The 19,653-nt window shown below is 35.5% G+C and overlaps 1 protein-coding gene and 1 long non-coding RNA gene across 2 annotated transcripts; both read right to left on the reverse strand.

The window, feature by feature from the left end:
• Positions 1-95: 95 nt before the first annotated feature.
• On the reverse strand, positions 96-2,014 carry LOC142181453 (uncharacterized). Its single transcript, XR_012710099.1, has 2 exons — positions 1,766-2,014; positions 96-314 (listed from the first exon to the last, which is right to left on the reverse strand). It is a non-coding gene; the product is annotated as an uncharacterized LOC142181453 (long non-coding RNA).
• A 1,975-nt stretch (positions 2,015-3,989) lies between these two features.
• Positions 3,990-4,508, reverse strand: LOC142181737 (uncharacterized). Its single transcript, XM_075255218.1, has one exon. It carries the CDS (start codon positions 4,506-4,508, stop codon positions 3,990-3,992), a length of 519 nt encoding a protein of 172 aa, XP_075111319.1.
• Between the last annotated feature and the right edge of the window lie 15,145 nt (positions 4,509-19,653).

The raw sequence follows: 19,653 nt of genomic DNA on the forward strand, positions 1-19,653 counted from the left end.
CATTTCTTCAGCAGGAGCACTTGCAATAAGTAAGAAGTTCTGCGTCTTATTGTTGGAAAAATAAAAGTAACATTTAATGCTTTTTGCCCCATGAGTCTGATGAGATAGTATTTTCTAAGCAATGAAAAAACATGTCAAGATAAAATTAACATATTTTCTAAGCAATGAAAAAACATGTCAAGATAAAATTAACATTTAATGCTTTTTGACCCATGAGTCTGATGAGATATTATTTTCTAAGCAATGAAAAAACATGTCAAGGTCTGTCATTCTACCTCCAATCCTGCTTCCTTCAGCAGTCATGGCTTAAAGATCTACAATATCAACAAGATTGTGCCAAAAAAACATATAGTCAGTCACCAAATGTACTTTAAAACATGAACATTCAGATGAAAGAATTAACAGCTAACGATAAATATGTTAATATAAAATAGTAAGCAGTTCTTAAAATTTTGTTGGAAAATTTACAATTAATATCAACAAGACTTACTGGTAAAGATGAGTAAGATTGAACAAAGAACATAATAAATTACAAAAAGTTTTCTCAATGAATACCAAAAGAGTTCGTAAAAGTGAACATATGAAGGTACTAATTTCAGTCCATAAAGAATAAGCAACCTAAGATTTCAATGCAAAGTTATAAAGCATGTTATTTTGGGTTGAAATAAAATGATAGCGCAACTTTCTGTAGCAACACGGTTAGTGTGACAGTACTTTGTAGTACTAACATAGGGAAGCATTTCAGTCTGTAAGACTATCTGACTCAATGAACGTGCAGAACAACACAAAGAGAAGGAAAGGAACTTTTCTCCACCTAAAAGTTCATTAACCTGCATCTGCATATGTAACACAACTATCACACTGGAAACATATATATATCTAATGGAATATATCATTAAGAGAAGAATAGAAGTAGTACGTAGGTCCAGTATAGTCCTGAACCCATCTAGAAATGGAAAGAAAGGTCATTAATAACAAGATGAGAAAAGAAATCTAGTTACAAGATAATTTTGCACGATGATTGTATTAATGCTGTATATTGTGTTAGAAACAATATTTGCCTGAACAAGCTAATTCTTAAGATCGCCCTTTAATGTAAGGGGAACACGAATCGCCTGAAAATAAGTTACTTACAGAAAGAACATCACAGAACATGTATGGCTAAAATATGATTTTCTTTGTTTTCCTCTTGAAGATAACCACTCTTCTGATAGAAATAGGAGAACAGAGAGTTGAAATTGAAGAGCTTTAGTATACGTTGCAGCTGGAAATGACTATGGAAACCTTAGCAAATAGTAACTTACCATCAGGAACAATAAAGCTTCAAATTTTATGGATTGCATGAATGAGCCTGTGATTCCGTCTATATCAAGAACAAGTATATGCTAGCTGACAATGGCAATCCCAATTTATAGTTATTTGTAGACCCTTTTCATTTAAGTAACTATATTTAACTTTTAAACATGGTTGATTTATAAGTTATATTACAGTTTGACTTAAAAGAGTAAAGATTCATCTGTAAAAGCTCATATAAATAGGTTGATTAAATGAGCCTTTGACAAAGTCTGCATCAGTTTGAGGGGATCCATCAATAAGAAACAGAAATTTCTTCTTAACGCTTTAACTATATGACAAGGGTATCACTGTTTTTATTTGGATTTACTTTTGAATAATGGAGCTTAAAACTTTGTTTGGAAAATTATAGTAGCTAATACCAACAAGAGTTACTGGTAAAGAATTTTAACTCACAAAAATTTTAACTCACCCTATCAGTTGTCTCTATTCCCATTAATTTACAGCAGTAGTCTTTGTTGTTTCGCTGATATATTCAAAAATTGATGATTGTGGTTGGGATGCCGCTGGACATAGCCCTGAAATCTCCTTTTAATGAATTCTTTGAGTCCTCAATTATGGAGATGGAGCTGCTATGAAAAACATATTAACAAAGAAAAGATAAGTTGGCTAAAACACCAATTTCTCTTCAAGCAGTTGAATTTCACAAAATCAAGAAGGATTCAACCATTATTTTAATAGAGCAAATATGGAACTGCAAAATACCAAGCAAAGCCATCGTCGGTGGCCGTCAATGGAGACTACAAAATTACCTATTTAGATTTTCTGTTAAATATATATGATGTCAATTATTTGTATGTATATGCATGATACTTGAATGAATATAATAAAGACATTAAAGAAGATTAATTGAATAACTTCCACTAGTAAAACTAATCACATCATTGAAATATGCAAAGATATTAATATAAAATAAAATAATGAAACAATCTCTAAGGTAGAAAATGAAATTACTATATCAAAATTTGATTAGTGTGACAGTACCTTTTAGTACCAACTTGTGAAAACATTTTACTTTAGAAGATCTCTTTAAAATACTTGCAACACAGATTATACGTGTTAATAAGCAGTAAAGGAACATAAAGACATCAAAATAGAAGATGAATAAGTTTTTAACTTATTTCTCATTTTGTTTCTTAAACGAACAATAGATTTTTTTTCGCCAACATATTAAATAGTGATGTATAAAAATTTATAAGAGGAAATCAGTAAGTACATTCAAATGGAGAAATAAAATACAACTGTTATTACCAATAAACAATAGACCCTCCTCCTTTGTCCGGGCTTAGGACCGGCTGTGTTACAATATAATTTAATACAGACGGAGTTAAGAACATTATTTTTTCCTGATGTAAATGTCAGCCAGGTCAGCTTCACAGAGTTGAAAAAAAATCACATAAATATGCAAGTAGCTTTTGTATTTATAGATTTGCAAAGATGAATGCTTTGACTTATTGGTCTTGGAAAGTTTCACAATATAAATATTTTGATTTGTATATTGTGCATCAAAAAACAATATCAGATGAGTAAAAGTTTAGAAAGGATTTGCAGATACACAAGCCAACTCTTATTTAGCACATAGTAAATTGCAGAGAAATTATCTCAAGTCTCAAGAAAATTATTAAATAAAGAATATAAGGCTAAACCAGGAATATAAAGAGGAAAGCTACAGACTTATAGAAGTGCTTTTTGAATGATTTCGTTATACACTATGTTATATGTAGAATGGTTATCATCGTTATCTATGGTAGGCTGTCGGATTAATATTTTAATACAACTTGAACTCTTTGCTCTGGATAAAACAACATATAGTTGGCCATGAGAAAACACTGGCTCACACAAATAAATACCAACATAATTTAATGTTTGCCCTTGCGCTTTATTTATCGTCATTGCAAAACACAGGCGTATTGGAAATTGAGTTCTTTTAAATGGGATAGGTAACTTTTCATCATCTGAAGATAAAAATGGTATTCTGGGAATAAATACATGTGTATCTTTAAAATCACCACTCGCAATTTTAGCGCTTATAACACGACTCTTAAAATCACAACATATCAGTCGTGTACCGTTGCATAAACCTTCACAAGGATTTAAATTTCGCAGCAACATAACAGGAAAATTTTCCTTCAAGATTAATTTGTAAGGAGGCAAACCAGCAGGGTTCAATGAATGTAAAAAAATCCTCAAACTGGCTCTGATCATTTGGTTCAACAGTTTCATCCATTGCAATAAATGTTTTAGCTTCTTTAGGGAATTGAGCTATAAGTCTATCATTTATTTCATCAACAAAGTCATTTTTTGTCGTCAAAATAACGCGCGAAGTTAAAAAGGAAGAATTGTGAAAAGACATGTGCAAATTAGGATATATTATGTTGAATAAAAGATCCAAAGATTATTTTTCAGTAATATAAGGAACAATGAAAGACCCCAGAATTTCTATTTTATTATCCATGTTTGTTTTTTCTTTTCCATTTCCAATTCGCATCAAATATTCACAAAACGAAGGATTAGTTTTGGCATGCATATTCTCTGATAATCGTAGTTTTTCAAGTTTGTTCCATATTTCGAAATTTAATATGCTCTCCCGAATGAAATCTTCCTTTTTTCCACTTCAAACCACAGGAAGAGTTTGTCTAAAATCCCCTCCAAACACAACAACTTTTTCCGCCGAAAAGCACATTTGTGTTCGTTATATCTTTCAAGAGAGAATCTAAAGCTTCAATCATGATCTTTTTGGCCATTGATACATCATCCCACACAATCAATTTTGCATCACGAATCAAAGATGCCAGTGAGCTTTGCTTGCTAATATTGCAAGAAAATTTTTCATCGATATTAATCGGAAATTTAAAACGTGAATGAACTTTTCGTCCTCCTGGAAGGATCGAAGATGCAACTCCAGAAGTTGTTGTTGCTAATGCTACAAATCCTTTAGATCTCACAGTTGCTAATAAGACACAATATAAAAATATTTTACCACTTCCTCCAGGACCATCAATGAAAAATGCTCCTGATTCATTAGAAAATACTCTTTGCAAGATTATGTCGTATGCTATTTTCTGTTCTGTATTTAATTTTCTATGCAACAACAAATCTTCGTTACTCACAATGATGTTTCTTTCGAAATATGCTTCCTTCGCATCATTTGCCATTTCGAAGATGTAATATTTTCTGAAACAATATTGAACTCATTAATATCACGACCCATAGAATGCAGTATATCATTAACGTGATTCAGAACAGCGAGGTGGATATATTTTGATGTTATATTGGCTAGGATTTTAAAATCTTCGAACATTGAATCATCAAACTGTTCCCACAGTTCTCTTGGATTATCAGGGTTGCAGTATACTAATATTGTAGCAAATAAACGTCTTAAACTATAAGGCATTTGATAACATGCAGCCTCTAACATACATTCAATCAAGTTGTTGTCACAGTGTAACAACCCTCTTTTTTCTGCAGATTCTCTAAATGTGTTGCAGCATATTCCATTTACTGTTAGAAGATCTTTGTATGATTTTGGTGCTTTCACATTCATTAGTAATAATCTAAGGTAATATCTTTCTCCCTCTGTTGGATGACATGTTACAACCCTACCAATAACGTGACTTTGTTGTCATCGAGTCCACATTTTATAGGTAGATGACTATACGAAGTGTTGTGGAAAATCTTTATACAGTAATTTAAGCTCTTTAGCATCTTTGTTTGTTTCATTCATCAAAAAGAATTCTGTCAACATCGTCTTCTTAATATCATAGGATTTTTCACGATACTATCTGTTGTGTCAGTTTTTTTAAAAGAGACAAACTGTAGTCTATCAAGATGTAATGGGAGGTGATAAACACTCGGAGCCATTTCACTAATAGAAAACGCAAATAAGCGCCACATAGCTTCTGGAGGTGACACCCATCTAGAGATTGATACTCTTTTATCTCATCTATTTGTGTATTTTTGTTATCTTCGTATAAGCCAAATGATATCTTATCATGTCCTTTACAGATATATTTCTTTCTCACGGTGAAGAAGAAGGTTGTGAAATTCTGAGCGATAGAGAAAAACAAAGAAGATGAACAAATAAAGATAGAGAGTGACCTATCTGTTATACTAAAGTACCGTTGATTTCACCAGCTGTCATATTGATCACACGCGTAGATTTTAGCCAAATTTAGGAGCAATATGAAATGACCAGAATACCTGTATTGGGAAAAAACTGAGTCTGAATATTGAAGATGACGTGTCATGACACATGGACTGGTCAAAAGGTCAAAACGCAATAAATAGCCAAGAGGCACGGGAGACAACAGATATGGGGAGAACAAAGCAACATAAGTGTGGACCGTTACTCAAATGGCACGAGTCTCGTACCTATTCAAGTCATTTAAAGACCGAAGATCGGAAGAAGTTGAAGATACGAATATGATGACGTAAAAGAGTCTAAATACAACATTAAATATCAAATACATTAGAATATTTGAATTAAATAAAAATGATTGTGTAACGTTTCTTTTAATGTCATTTATTGCTCATAATTTCCTCATTAAAACAAAGGCATTACACCTCCTCCTAGAATCAACTATAAAAGGAGAAGGACTCAACATTTGTAGACACACGAAATATTATTGAGATTACACTTAAATACAAAACTACTTATTACTTTATTATTCTCAGAAGTCTTCTATTATTTTCGTCTCCAGATTATCAGTAACCCGGATTTCTCTTTATTTCTAGCTTTGACTAAAGACTCAGATTTTTGGTTAAACAAATTGGTTCTGTTACCGGGAATCTGATAATCTTTTCTTTTAAGCTACATTCTATCCGTTGTTATCATCATGTCAAACAACAATAACAACAACAACAATAACAGTGAAAACACCTTGGGAAACCATAAAAATCAAATTCATCAAAATCAAGGAGATTTACAGAACATTGACGTGGTTCCCTCCCCTCAAAATTCACCACGTCAATATCGTGAAGGCACTCCTGCTCCTGAATCTCGTGCTGATCAACAAGAGCAATCTGAACATTTTGAAGGGGAAGATGAAGCTTTACAAAAAATAATTGATGCACGGGTTAGCAAAGCTCTTCAGGCTCTAGTTAGTCGATTACCTGTTGCACCACCCACACCTACGCCTAATAATAATACATTGGAGAATCCTCGTTCTGGCCTTGTTAATTATGGAAATGGAGGAACCCCCAGTGAACCACAGGAAGGAGAACCAGGTAATTCAAATAATTCTCATTTGCAAAATTTAGTACTAACTTTGCAGAAACAGCTTAAGGAATAGAATGAGCGCATCGAGCAAATCCCTGGAGTTCCCCCTGTAATCAAAGGAGTGGATGTGGATAAATACTCACAACAACCTTGGAAACCAAGTGTTGCTCCCCTTTCAATCCCTAAAAAGTTCAAAATGCCTGACATCTCGAAATATGATGGCACAACAGACCCACGTGATCACGTAACTGCATTTACTACAGGTGTAAAAGGCAACGACTTGACCAAGCAAGAAATTGAATCAGTGTTGAGCAAGAAATTGAATCAGTGTTGGTCAAGAAATTTGGAGAAACACTCACCAAGGGTGCATTGACCTGGTATTCTCTTTTACCTGAAAATTCTATAAACTCTTTTGCTGAGCTTGCAGATTCTTTTATTAAAGCACACTCAGGAGCTCAAAAGGTTGAAAAGGGAATGTAAGACATTTTCAAAATTAAACAAGGGGACTCAGAGTTTCTTAGAGATTTTGTTGATAGATTCCAACGTGAAAGGATGACTTTACCTCGTGTACCTAATAACTGGGCTGCAATAGCTTTTGCAAGCAACTTAAATGACAAAAGTTCAGAAGCCACGAGAAGACTTAAAGAAAGCCTTCGAGAGTTCCCTGCAACCACGTGGAATGACGTGTATAACAGGTATAGTATGAAGTTGCGAATTGAGGAAGATACCGTACCTCAGTTTCATCATAATGGAAGGAGCAATTCCAGGAGATCAGAAACCGAAAAAAGATCAGGTAAAAACAGGTACGATCCATATATGGGACCTGCAGGGAAAGACTCACGGTCAAAGCAGGATAGTCAACGATATGATCAAAAATAGAGGAACGGGGAATCTGGTTCTTCATCAAGGTTCAGAAATGATAGAAATAGACAAGAGTCACGAGATGATGACAGGAGATTAAAGGCAAGGTTCGGTGGATATAACTTTAATGTCACTACCTCCGAGCTCATAGCTGTTTTGAGGAGCATGGGAGATAAGGTACGATGGCCAAAAGAGATGCAGTCAAATCCAAATAGACGCAATCCAGACCATTGTTGCGAATTCCACAATGATCACGGGCATAAAACTTCAGAATGTAGATTCTTACAAAGTGAAGTGGATCATCTATTGAAACAAGGGTATCTCACTGAGTTATTTAGTGAGAAAGGTAAGCAAGCCTATATGAAAAATAGGCAAGAGCCACCAAAGCCCCCTTCACCCAAGAGAACCGTGAATGTTATAAGTGGGGGAGAAGATATTCACGGTGTAACATATACGGCTTCCAACAAGGTTTCTAAAGTAACGATAACACACGGGAAACGGGTACGGCAGGTTTTAGAAAACGAAAGTATTTCTTTCGATGATGCAGATATCGAAGGAGTAATGACCCCACATAACGACGTACTGGTAATATCTTTATTTGTACATGATACTAATGTAAAACGAGTTTTGATTGATCCAAGAAGTTCCATAAATATTATACTATTAAGGGTATTACGTGAAATGCAAGCTGAACACAAAATGATACCTAAGGCACATACCTTGTCCGGGTTCGACAATTCAAGTGTGGTAACAAAAGAAGAGGTAATTCTAACAACTTTTGCTGCAGGTGTTGTTAAAGAAACTAAATTTTAGGTAGTAGATATGGAAATGGCTTACAATATGATCATGGGGAGACCTTGGATCCATGATATGGATGTTGTCCCATCAACTCTACATCAAGTTATTAAATTCCCATCACCGTGGGTAATTTGCCAAATTCGTGGGGATCAGCAGACAGCCAGGAGTATCAACGCTGTAACAAATACGAGCACCATAAATAAAGAAAAATAGCAATTACAGGAGACAGTTGAAGGTATCAAGGATCAAACCTCAACTGAACAAAAAAGGCAGATTTAGACTCGAGACCTGATACAATTCAAGAACCTGAAAAGAATGAAAATATCAAAACAACAATCGAAGAGCTCGAGGCTGTGATATTATTTGAGCAATGGCCTGAACGGAAGGTTTATGTTGGAGCCAATTTAAGCTCAGACATGCGAGGTATGTTGATTGAATTTTTAAAAGCTAACGTGGACTGTTTTGCTTGGTCCTATGCTGATATGACAGGGATACCACCGGATGTGATGACTCACAAACTAAATGAAGACCCATCCTTCACACCAGTAAAGCAAAAGAAAAGAAAGCAAGGAGCTTTCAAAAATCAGGTGATTCAAGATGAGGTCCAAAAGCTATTGAAAATTGGGTCAATCCGCGAGGTAAAGTATCCTAATTGGTTAGCAAACACAGTTGTTGTACCTAAGAAAAATGGTAAGTGGCGGGTTTGCGTGGATTATACAGATCTTAACAAAGCCTGCCCAAAAGATTCTTTCCCTTTACCGCATATATATCAGTTAATTGATGCAACTGCCGGACATAAACTTTTGAGTTTTTTAGATGCATATTCGGGGTACAACCAAATTAAAATGGACCCTAGTGATGAAGAAAAAACTTCTTTCATCACAGACAGGGGGACTTACTGTTATAAAGTAATGCCCTTTGGTCTCAAAAATGCTGGAACAACCTATCAAAGGTTGGTCACCAAAATGTTCCAAGAACATTTAGGAAAAACCATGGAGGTATATATAGACGATATGCTCGTCAAAACCCAGCATTCTCATGATCATATTTCTCATTTATCTGTTACATTTGAAATTTTACGAAAATTTAATATGAAACTCAATCCAGAAAAATGTGCATTTGGGGTTGCCTCAGGCAAATTTTTGAGTTTTCTCGTTTCTAATCACGGTATTGAGGTAAATCCTTCTCAGATCAAAGCAATAGAGGAGATCCTTGATATCCTTACGAGTAAAAAAGACGTCCAAAGGCTAACGGGAAGAATTGCAGCCTTGGGGAGATTTATTCCCAAATCTTCAGAAAAATATTTTAAATTTTTCTCCGCACTCAAAAAGCAAGATCATTTTGAATGGAATGAAGATTGCCAACAAACCCTTAGAAATTTAAAAACTTACTTGTCAAATCCACCACTATTGGCAAAACCAAAGGAAGGAGAAAAGCTACTCATCTATTTGGCCGTGTCAGAAGTTGCGGTAAGTGTTGTCTTAGTCCGTGAGGACCAAGGTAAACAGTCTTCTATCTATTATGTAAGCAAGTCTTTACTAGATGCTGAAACACGATATCCACAACTAGAAAAATTAGCATTAGCTTTGATCATGACATCTAGAAAATTAAGACCTTATTTTCAATGTCACCCCATTGTTGTAGTTACTGCTTTTCCATTATGAAACATTTTGCATAAATATGAATTGTCAGGGAGGTTAGCAAAATGGGCTATAGAATTAAGTGAATACGAAATCATTTATCAACCTAGGACTGCTATAAAATCTCAAGTATTAGCCAATTTCGTAGCTGATTTTAGCCAGGGGATGCATTTAGAAGCAGAAAAAGAATTACAAGTTTTTAATGGTGCAAACCCGTGGACTTGGATTTTATTCACTGATGGTTCATCTAATGTAAAAGGAGCAGGCCTAGAGATAGTTCTCATACCACCTATGGGTGAGACTATTAGACAGGCTATAAAATGTCATTCTATAACTAACAATGAAGCAGAGTATGAAGCTGTAATTGCAGGTCTAGAATTGGCACGAGAACTCGGCATAACACAAATTATAATCAAGAGTGATTCTCAACTCGTGGTCAATCAAATGCTGGGGACTTATACAGCCAGGGAGACACGAATGCAAGAATATCTTGAAAAGGTACGGGAACCAATAAAGCAATTCCAAACTTGGAAGGTAATGCAGATCCTAAGAGATGAGAATGTGGAGGCATATGCTTTAGCTAATCTCGCATCTGCAGCAGACATAGCAAACGATGCAAATGCTTCAGTCGTACATTTATTTCATTCCGTTCTCGAACATGATAAGAACGGGGTAAATTTTAATCATTTAACATGGGATTGGAGAAACGAAATTATTACTTTTTTACAGCGCGGAACCGTGCCTGATGACAAAAGAAAAGCTTATGCACTTCGCAAAAAAGCTGCTCGTTATTGTTTACATCAAGGAAATCTTTATCGAAAGATGTTCGGTGGACCATTAGCAAGGTGTCTCGGACCTTCCCAAACAGAATATGTGATGAGGGAAGTACATGAAGGACATTGTGGAAATCACGCAGGAGGAATGTCGCTGGTAAAAACGCTGATTCGAGCAGGGTATTATTGGCCTAAAATGGAAGAAGAAGCAAACGGTTTCGTGTCCAAGTGTGATAAATGTCAAAGATACAGTAATAATATGCATAGACCAGCTGAGTTACTGCACCCTGTTATAGCCCCGTGGCCCTTTATGAAATGGGGAATGGATATCGTAGGTCCATTGCCACAAGCAAATTAAAAGGTCAGGTGAAATTTCTACTTGTACTTACAGATTATTTCACTAAATGGGTAGAAGCAGGAGCATTTAAACAGGTACGAGAGAAGGAAGTTAAAGACTTCATTTGGAGAAATATAATATGTTGTTTTAGAGCACCAAAGGAAATCGTGTGTGACAATGGTCCGCAATTCATAGGAGCTCAAATCACAGAATTTTTTCAAAGTTGGAAAATTAAGAGGATAACATCTACACCATACCATCCAGTGGGTAATGGACAAGCGGAATCCACAAACAAGGTCAGTATCAACAACTTGAAGAAAAGGTTACAGGATTCAAAAGGTAATTGGCCTGAGGTATTACCTAGAGTATTATGGGCTTATCGTACAACGACAAAAACAAGCACGGGAGAAACACCATTTTCAATGGTTTATGGTGCGGAGGCCTTAATTCCAGTTGAAATAGGAGAACCGAGCACACGGTACGTTCAAGCAACGGAGGAATCAAATGATGAAGAGATGCGGGTGAACCTTGATTTGCTCGAAGGAAGAAGAGAAGGTGCATTAATAAGGATGGCAGCACAAAAGCAAGTAATTGAACGGTATTATAACAGGAAAGCACGCCTCAGATTCTTTAAAATTGGGGACTTCGTGCTTAAAAAGGTGTTCCAATCTACAAAAGCTGCTAATTCGGGAAAGCTAAGTCCAACATGGGAAGGACCCTACAGAGTTCGTGACAATGCGGGAAAAGGAGCATACGAGTTGGAGACAATGGATGGCAAGGTTCTACCCTCACATTGGAATGCTGTCCACCTAAAGAGATATTATTTCTGAGAAAGTACCTACGATCAGGTATCGCTATATTAGAACTTTTCTTTGAATTGTTAAAATTTTACTAACGATTTTAGATGCTAGGCAGAAACCCTTACCCGTTCCAAATGATGAGTCACGACCTGCACGGCAAAATGGAATATTCTAAAATTCCAAGCCCAGGGTTACAATTAATCTGATGGAAATACACACGGGTTAGGCAGTCTTCATCTTTAATCGCACCTCCGAGTCCTGTATGTTTTTCTGTTTTCAGGAAAAGGACCAAATTAAGAGAAACAAACAAGTGCTCGAGGCTTTACTTCAGCGCTCAAACACTTGGGGGACTGCATATTGTACACAGATACGTGCGGTAAAACGGAGACGTAAATCGAATGAAAATCAAATACGAAAATCGAAAAAATCACGCCACAAAGAGACAAGTGTCGAGCAGATGTTACGGAACCTCAGCATTCATCATTGTGTTCTTTCCCATCAGAACAAAGGAAGATGCAAAACATTCATCATAGTGTTCTTTCCCATGAGAACAACGGAGTCACCTCTCAAACCCTTCTTAATACATTAAGATAGGGTCATGACTATGTATTGAAACGGATTATAAGGAAAAACCTTGTTGAATAATATTTATTTTGTAAAAATCTGAGTCTGATTATTGAAGAGAAGCACACATGACGACCTTCAGCTGCTTCTCTCGCTCTTCCATATATTAGTAATACATTAGCTTTCTCGTTTTATAGAGCAATTTATGTCTACACCTTACAAAAGATTTTGCTTTATAGAGCAATTTATGTCTACACCTTACTAAAGATTTTGTCATCATGGTCTCGTCTAAACTTGCAAAAAGAAATTCCCCATTGAAAAAGTTTAAAGTACTTATAAATTCTACACGGAGATTAATAACGTAAGCATAGTTAACAACTTCCATACCTTAGTATATTGTTCAGCTCCATGTTTCCATATGAAATTGAAAGAATACTTGTAATTACAAATTACGTAAAAGTAAGGCAACTAAAAAAATGAATTCTAGATGTGATAAGATGGTCAGAGGTTAGTGGGCATAGGCTTTAGCTAGGGGAGTTTTTTTATATACACACACCAAATTTCAAACTTATTTATCCTGTTTATTTATATTTTCCTATTTACAGAAAGTAACTAAATATTTTTACAAAATATATATAAATTCGATCAAAATCTACAATTTATCTACTAACTAAAATACAGTTTTCTATACGGAATCCGGTCAAACACTATAATTTACATATAATTTATATACAACTTGTATACAATTATGTTAATTGTATATATTTTGTATATTGTTTCTAGGCAAATCGCTTTATGTTAAAATAGAACTTACCTCGAAAAAGGACTTTAAAAAACATCTACCGTAGATCGATATCGGAGAGGCAATTCCTGGGATTCGAAAGAGAGAAGGAACTTTTTATGCATCCGTCATACAAAATATATACAATTTATTTATATCTTCCTCTTCGAGTTTTAATATAAAATTTCAACCAAATTACCTCGAACCTTCACCAAATTCTCTCGAAATTGAGACGCAAACTCCAACGAATATTCCCAGTCATTTGCAACAACACTCAATCCAAACAAATACCAATTTTACAAAATTAGATTGTTCAGTTTAAAGTTTCGAAACTTTTTAATGGCGGTCAATAACTATTTATTAAAGAGATGGTGATGAGAAACTTCAAATCTCATACGGGTGAACAAACGCGTCCCATATTTTCCAATAACTGAGTATTTTTAAAATTTAACTTTAATTGAGATTTTTTCATCTTTCGTTAGATTTAGGTGCTTGTTTGCTTGAGAGTTTTGAGTTTCCTTGTACTACTGCCCGAATGTCATAATTTTTGGACTTCTTTTTCTATTAAAAAAAAAAGGGTCTATTGACACACGAATGGAATTTAGTATCTACTAAGAGAGAATAGAAGGAGATAGTGGCGAAACCAGAAAATTCAATAAGAGTGTTCAAATTTTGAACAACCTTTGTCAGTGGGCTATGCAAGGTGTTCAAAGTCTTATTTTTAATCAATAACAAGTACTCTATTTTACCTTATACGTAGTATAAATTTCGATAAAGGATGGTTAGTTGACTACCCTTGGACCAACATAGCTTCGCCCATGAAAGCCGGTAGAGTACTAGAATGTTAGATCATGTACCTCTTCTTAATAGTGAGGGTTAAAAAAGTGAAATGGGGAAGGAAGAAGAGGGAGATAAAAATGGATAAAATAAGAGTCTAATGCATTATTTTGTATATAAATGATAAATTGTATATCAACTGTAATTAAGTAAAATCTTTAATATTGAGGGTAAATAAGTTATAAAAGTAGTATAAATATACAAAAATCTTTAGCTAGAGGTTATTGAAGGTTTTAGAATTTTTTTAAGTTTGATTTGAAGTGGACTTTAGTGTTATTGATGTCCGTTTGGGATTCTGAGCCTTTGAATAGGTTCGTATTGTGATTGGTGACTGGTACGTAAAATTTGGCATCATTCTAGAATGTTTAAGTGTGATTCGGATGCGTTCGTCAAAGTATGAAAGTTTGAAAGTTAAGAGAAGGTTTTGATCGTCGATTCGTAGTTTTGATATTATTCATGGAATTTCGAGCCTTTGGACAAATTTGGATAAGGTATTAGGTCTGGATTGTATGATTGGACGGGATCTCGGAGGCCTCGGGTGTATTTCAGCGTGGTCACAAACCAAGTTTGGGTGATTTTCCGATGTTGTTGCTGGTTTCTGAATTTGTTCTTCGCGAACACGAAGGAAAGCACGCGTTCACGAAGAAGGATTTTTGGCTGCTAGAAAATTATGCTACATGAATGTGATAGAGGGGTCGCAAACGCGAAGAAGGAACTGGGGTACCCTACGCGAACACGGCAGGGAGTCGCGAATGCAAAGCAATGCGGGGCTGGCAAATTTTCCCTACGCGAACGTGGAAGGATGACCGCGAATACAAAGGAGGGGTTCTTGGCTGGCGAAAAATTGGTCATCGCGAGCGTGACATGTGGATCGTAAATGCGATGTGTGGATCGCAAATGCGATGCGTGGATCGAGAACGCAAAGCTTTGAGCAGGAAGGCCTTCGCAAATGCGATGGTGTTCTCGCAAATGCTAAGAAGGTATGCTTGGGTAGTGTATAAGTTGACACATCGAGTTCTTACTCAGCTTCATCACATTTTCTTGTATGGAGCCGACTTTGGGGCGATTTTGGAGCATCATTTCATCATCCATCACAAGGTAAGTGATTTGTATATATTGTGAGTTAAATACATGAATTATATATGGATTTGAACATGAAAATTGATAGAAATTGTAAAATTTTGGAAGACAACCTAGTATTGGTATTTTTAAATTTTGGTCATGAAATTAGAATAAGGAATAAATTACATATTTGAGTTCGTGGTGCTATGGGTAATATTTATCTTCAAAAATTTTTAAAATTCGGGCAAGTCGGCCCGGGGGTTGACTTTGTTGACTTTTCGAGTAGAATTGAAAATTGTTATAAATTGTTAATTACGAGTATTGGAGTATATTCTGATTGGTTTGCATGTTGTTTGATTAGTTTCGGATAATCTGGCATCGGTTTGAGGTGTTAGAGAGGCGTTGGAGCCGATTATGGAATTTCGAAGCGAGGTAAGTCTCCCGTCTAACCTTGCAAGGGGAAAACTAGCCTGTATGTATTATATTTGTTATGTGCTACTTATTGTGGGAGCTACGTACGTACGATGTGACGAGAGTCCGTACGTAGCTAGAATCATGTTTATGTCCGGGTAGACTTAGGACTTTATCATGCAATATTTGTATTATTTGAACTCAACTTGTTAGTTTAATTGCCTAAAACTTATACTTTGAATTTGATTAGAGATTATGTTAGGTCGGACCTCATTACCTCGAGTTGTTTGGCGGGATACTTGATTGTTGGTGAAAGTCATGCTTACTTTATGTTCATGTCATTGTGTTGCAAATATGTGGCACGTAATTTGATAAGTTTTCTCTCTTCCTGTGGATCGGGCCGAACGCCTCGGCAGTATACTTGAGATGTATCCATGAATCGGCCATACGACCTCGCAGTGTATGTATACGACTATTATGGATCGGGTCGTACGACCTCGGCATAACTCGTGCATAATGTCGCTAGGAATCCAAATATTCATGAAATTCCCCTTTTGATTTGAGACTTGACATCTGCATGATATATAATCTGTTTGAGATAGCACATGATATTTGAGAAATTTATATTGTCATTGAATTGGAGGATTATGTTAGTTACAGTTCGTACCTCATTATTACCGTTGTGTTTCAAATCTATTTATAATTTGTTGTACTTGTTTATTCGACCACTAGTAAGTGTCAATGTCGATCCCTCGTTACTACTTCTCCGGGGTTAGGCTAGATACTTACTGAATACGTGTTGATTTACGTACTCACGCTACACTTCTTTATTGATTGTGCAGGAACTTTTGGTGGTCTTTTTGTTGCATGGGCGCAGTTGTTGGGGGACTTTATGATGAGCTGCATTCGATGTTACGATCCGCAACACACAGAGCCTCCATCATATTCATTTATTTTATCCTGTCTAATTTACATTCGAGACAAACATTGTATTAATATTTTAATTCCTAATAGATGCTCATACACTTGTGACACCGGGCTTTGGGGATTTCTAGTAGATGTTCGCAGTTGTACCCGTTATTACTATCACTTCGTCTTATGTATTATTTGTACTCAATACTTTGGGAAGAAATACGTGTGTTTCCACGAATTCTGGATTTAAATTCTAATTATTTAATAAAATTTATGTTTTAAAAGCAAAAAGGAATAATTGATTTGGCGGTTCATATGTTGGCTTGCCTAACAGAATGGTTGGGCGCTATCACAGTCTGTTATGGGATTTGGATCGTGACACTATTGGACTTTAGTTGCCCAACATTCATTGCAGTGTAGTATTGCTGGTCTTATAAAAGCTCTTCTTCCCACTTGTATAGTTACGAAAATTCGCCATCAATATATAACTAGAATGGGTTCATCATAATAGTTGCATCAAAACATCACGGTAGGAATCCATTCTCTTGATCAGCAAAATACGTAGACTAATTAGTACATGTATACTTACACGTACGGGGTTAATTTCGTTTACACTGACATCTTACAGATAGTCATGATCTCAAATTCTACGAATACAGACTGTGATTTCTCATTGATTCACATTTGCAAGAGAATATGATCAGCAGATGCACGAAATATATATATAGGTCATTTGTTGATTCAACAAAAATAATACTCAGTACTATCTAGATGCAATTGATCCTTATAGAGATAGGAGTTTTCCATTTTTCTTTCCTTTAACATGAGTTAAGTGTTTCCATTCCTAGAAATCCAGCCCCTAATGATCTGTAAAAAATGAAGTCATTGAGATTTCCAATGATTGATTTCACTTTTTAATTTTTGGGAACTTTTCTTAGGTCAAGAAAAGAGCCTTGTTGTTTGAAGCAAGGAGTTTACTTTGTATAACTATACTTTGTTCTTATGTAAGATTAATGCATATGTTATGATGAAGGCTACCTACATTTGCGTTGCAATTTGATATATATTGGATCAGGAAGACAGCTTTGATCAAAGAAAAGGTAAGATCTTACTGTAGTCATCATCCATATTTATATACATCATCACTTGATCATCAGCCATTAATTGTTAACAACTTTTGCTTTATTTTTATTTTTCCTTTTTCTCCTACGTTGAAATTCCATAATTTCTTTTCTCTTTTTCTTGTAAAAAGTTAGTGAGATCTATATATGCCCCCTTAACTTTCAAAATCCATTTTCCTAAATACATAACTCTTTTTCTAAATCTTGTGATCAATGAGAATAACATTTTGTTTTGGGTCATATGATGACTCAATGAAATTTTGAAAACGAAAAGTTTTCTCCAACAATATGCAAGGAATGTTATGATACAACAACAACAATGACGACCCAGTAAAATCACACTAGTAGGGTCTGGGGAGGGTAGTGTGTACGCAGACCTTATCCCTACTCTGAGGGAGTAGAGAAGTTGTTTCCGAAAGACCCTCGGCTCAAGAAGACGAAAAAAAAGAGTTAGAGACGTCCTTGTAAATCAAAGAGTTATGAGATAGTCAAACAATTAATTGTAAGATGTTAGATATTCCTTTCTAATAAACAAAATAGAATTTAGCGTCTAGGTGAGTTAAATATAAAAACCAACAAGTTGTCACAATTAGTGCCTAATTTCTATCCCTAACTAATTAGAAGTTAACTACAATATTTGAATTGAAATTAAGACATTGAGAATATGAAGAAGAAAGCAAAGAAGAAATTTGAAATTAAATTTTGCAAGAACCAAGAAAAGTGAAGAAATGTTTGAATTAAGGAGGAGTAAGGAAAGTAGAAAATAGCATGGGACTTTTAGTGACAATGACAATTGATTCTAATTCTAAAGGAAATGGGTGATGTATTCCCAATCTTCCATTGTGATTGAGTGTGTCTTTAGGTACACACAGACACACACTATTCAGAGACTTTAAAGTTAGTGTTTTCACCTACTGTTTACCTGTTCCCTTCCCTTTGCTTTTTCTCTCTTTCATTATTTTTACAGATTCCTTCCCAACTAGAAATCCTGCTCTTGTCAGGACAATTCCCCACAATCTTCTACTCAGATATGTTTCTTTTTTATACAAATTTTAAACTTGAAACTTTTCGCACAAGATTGAGTAAAAGTCACTACTACTACTAAGGCGAATAGTTCAATATAGCAAAAATAATCCTATCACGCCTCAACAAGTAAACAAATAGTCTAGACATAATTTTTAGCATGAATGATAACTCACGTAGTCATGCAAATGGAGAAAACACAATATTAAAGAAGCATGATAGCAAAACAAAGCATATAATAGCCTAAAATCTATCAGGATCATGAATAACCACGGTGTATGCATATACACTTGTCACCTCGCATATACGCCGCCCCCAATACATAACATACATCATAGCCAACAGGAAAATTACCCTCAAACCAAGCTTAGGCAAGATATTGACCTCATCCAAGCTAGTCCTCAATCTCAAATCGCGTCAAAACATTGATCCAAGTCAAACATTATCCAAAGAAGTCAACAATGCCCTAGGAAGCAATCCATATCCATAAAGCTTCGATATTTGAGAAAATTCTCAAAAGTCAATCCGGACCCACGTGCCTGAAATCCGAGACCAACACCAAAATTCGATGACCCATAACCTGTCGAATCCAAATATGTAATCAGTTTCCAAAACCGAGTCCAAATTGGTGCTCAAATCCCCTAAAATATACTCTCTTAAAGTGTAGACAAAAAACAAAATAGAAATCTATGGGTCATCAATATATGAAATCAAATCCAAGTGAAAATCACTTACCTCTAAGGTAGTAATGAAATTGCTCTTCAAAATATCCTCTTCTTAGAGTCTAGGGCTCAAAATGTGAAATAATGTGCAAAATCCCGAAAATGATAACTTAAATGCAATATCCAGCAGTACTCTGAGTGATCGCCACAGTACCCTCGCAATCGCAAAGGTCAAACTGACTCTAGCTCCAGCTATGCTTCGTGAACGCGATGGTCCACACTACACAGGCCTACGCGAATGCGACGCACCTACGTGAACACGAACACCAAAACTCTGCTTGACAATAAAGCTTTGCAGACGTGACTACTTCATCGCGAATGCTAACAAATCACCAGTCCACCAAAACATTCTACGCAAATGCATCATAGTGATCGCGAACGTGAAGAACAACAGAAGATTAGCTAGGCCAAACTCATCTAAAATTGTCTGAAAACATCCT

The sequence above is a fragment of the Nicotiana tabacum genome, chromosome 6, assembly GCF_000715075.1.
Source record: "Nicotiana tabacum cultivar K326 chromosome 6, ASM71507v2, whole genome shotgun sequence".
Classification (NCBI taxonomy): Eukaryota; Viridiplantae; Streptophyta; class Magnoliopsida; order Solanales; family Solanaceae; genus Nicotiana; species Nicotiana tabacum.

Bases quoted from the DNA above. Each gene is read 5' to 3' on its own strand.
- LOC142181737 (XM_075255218.1), bottom strand. From the start codon at position 4,508: ATGGCAAATGATGCGAAGGAAGCATATTTCGAAAGAAACATCATTGTG.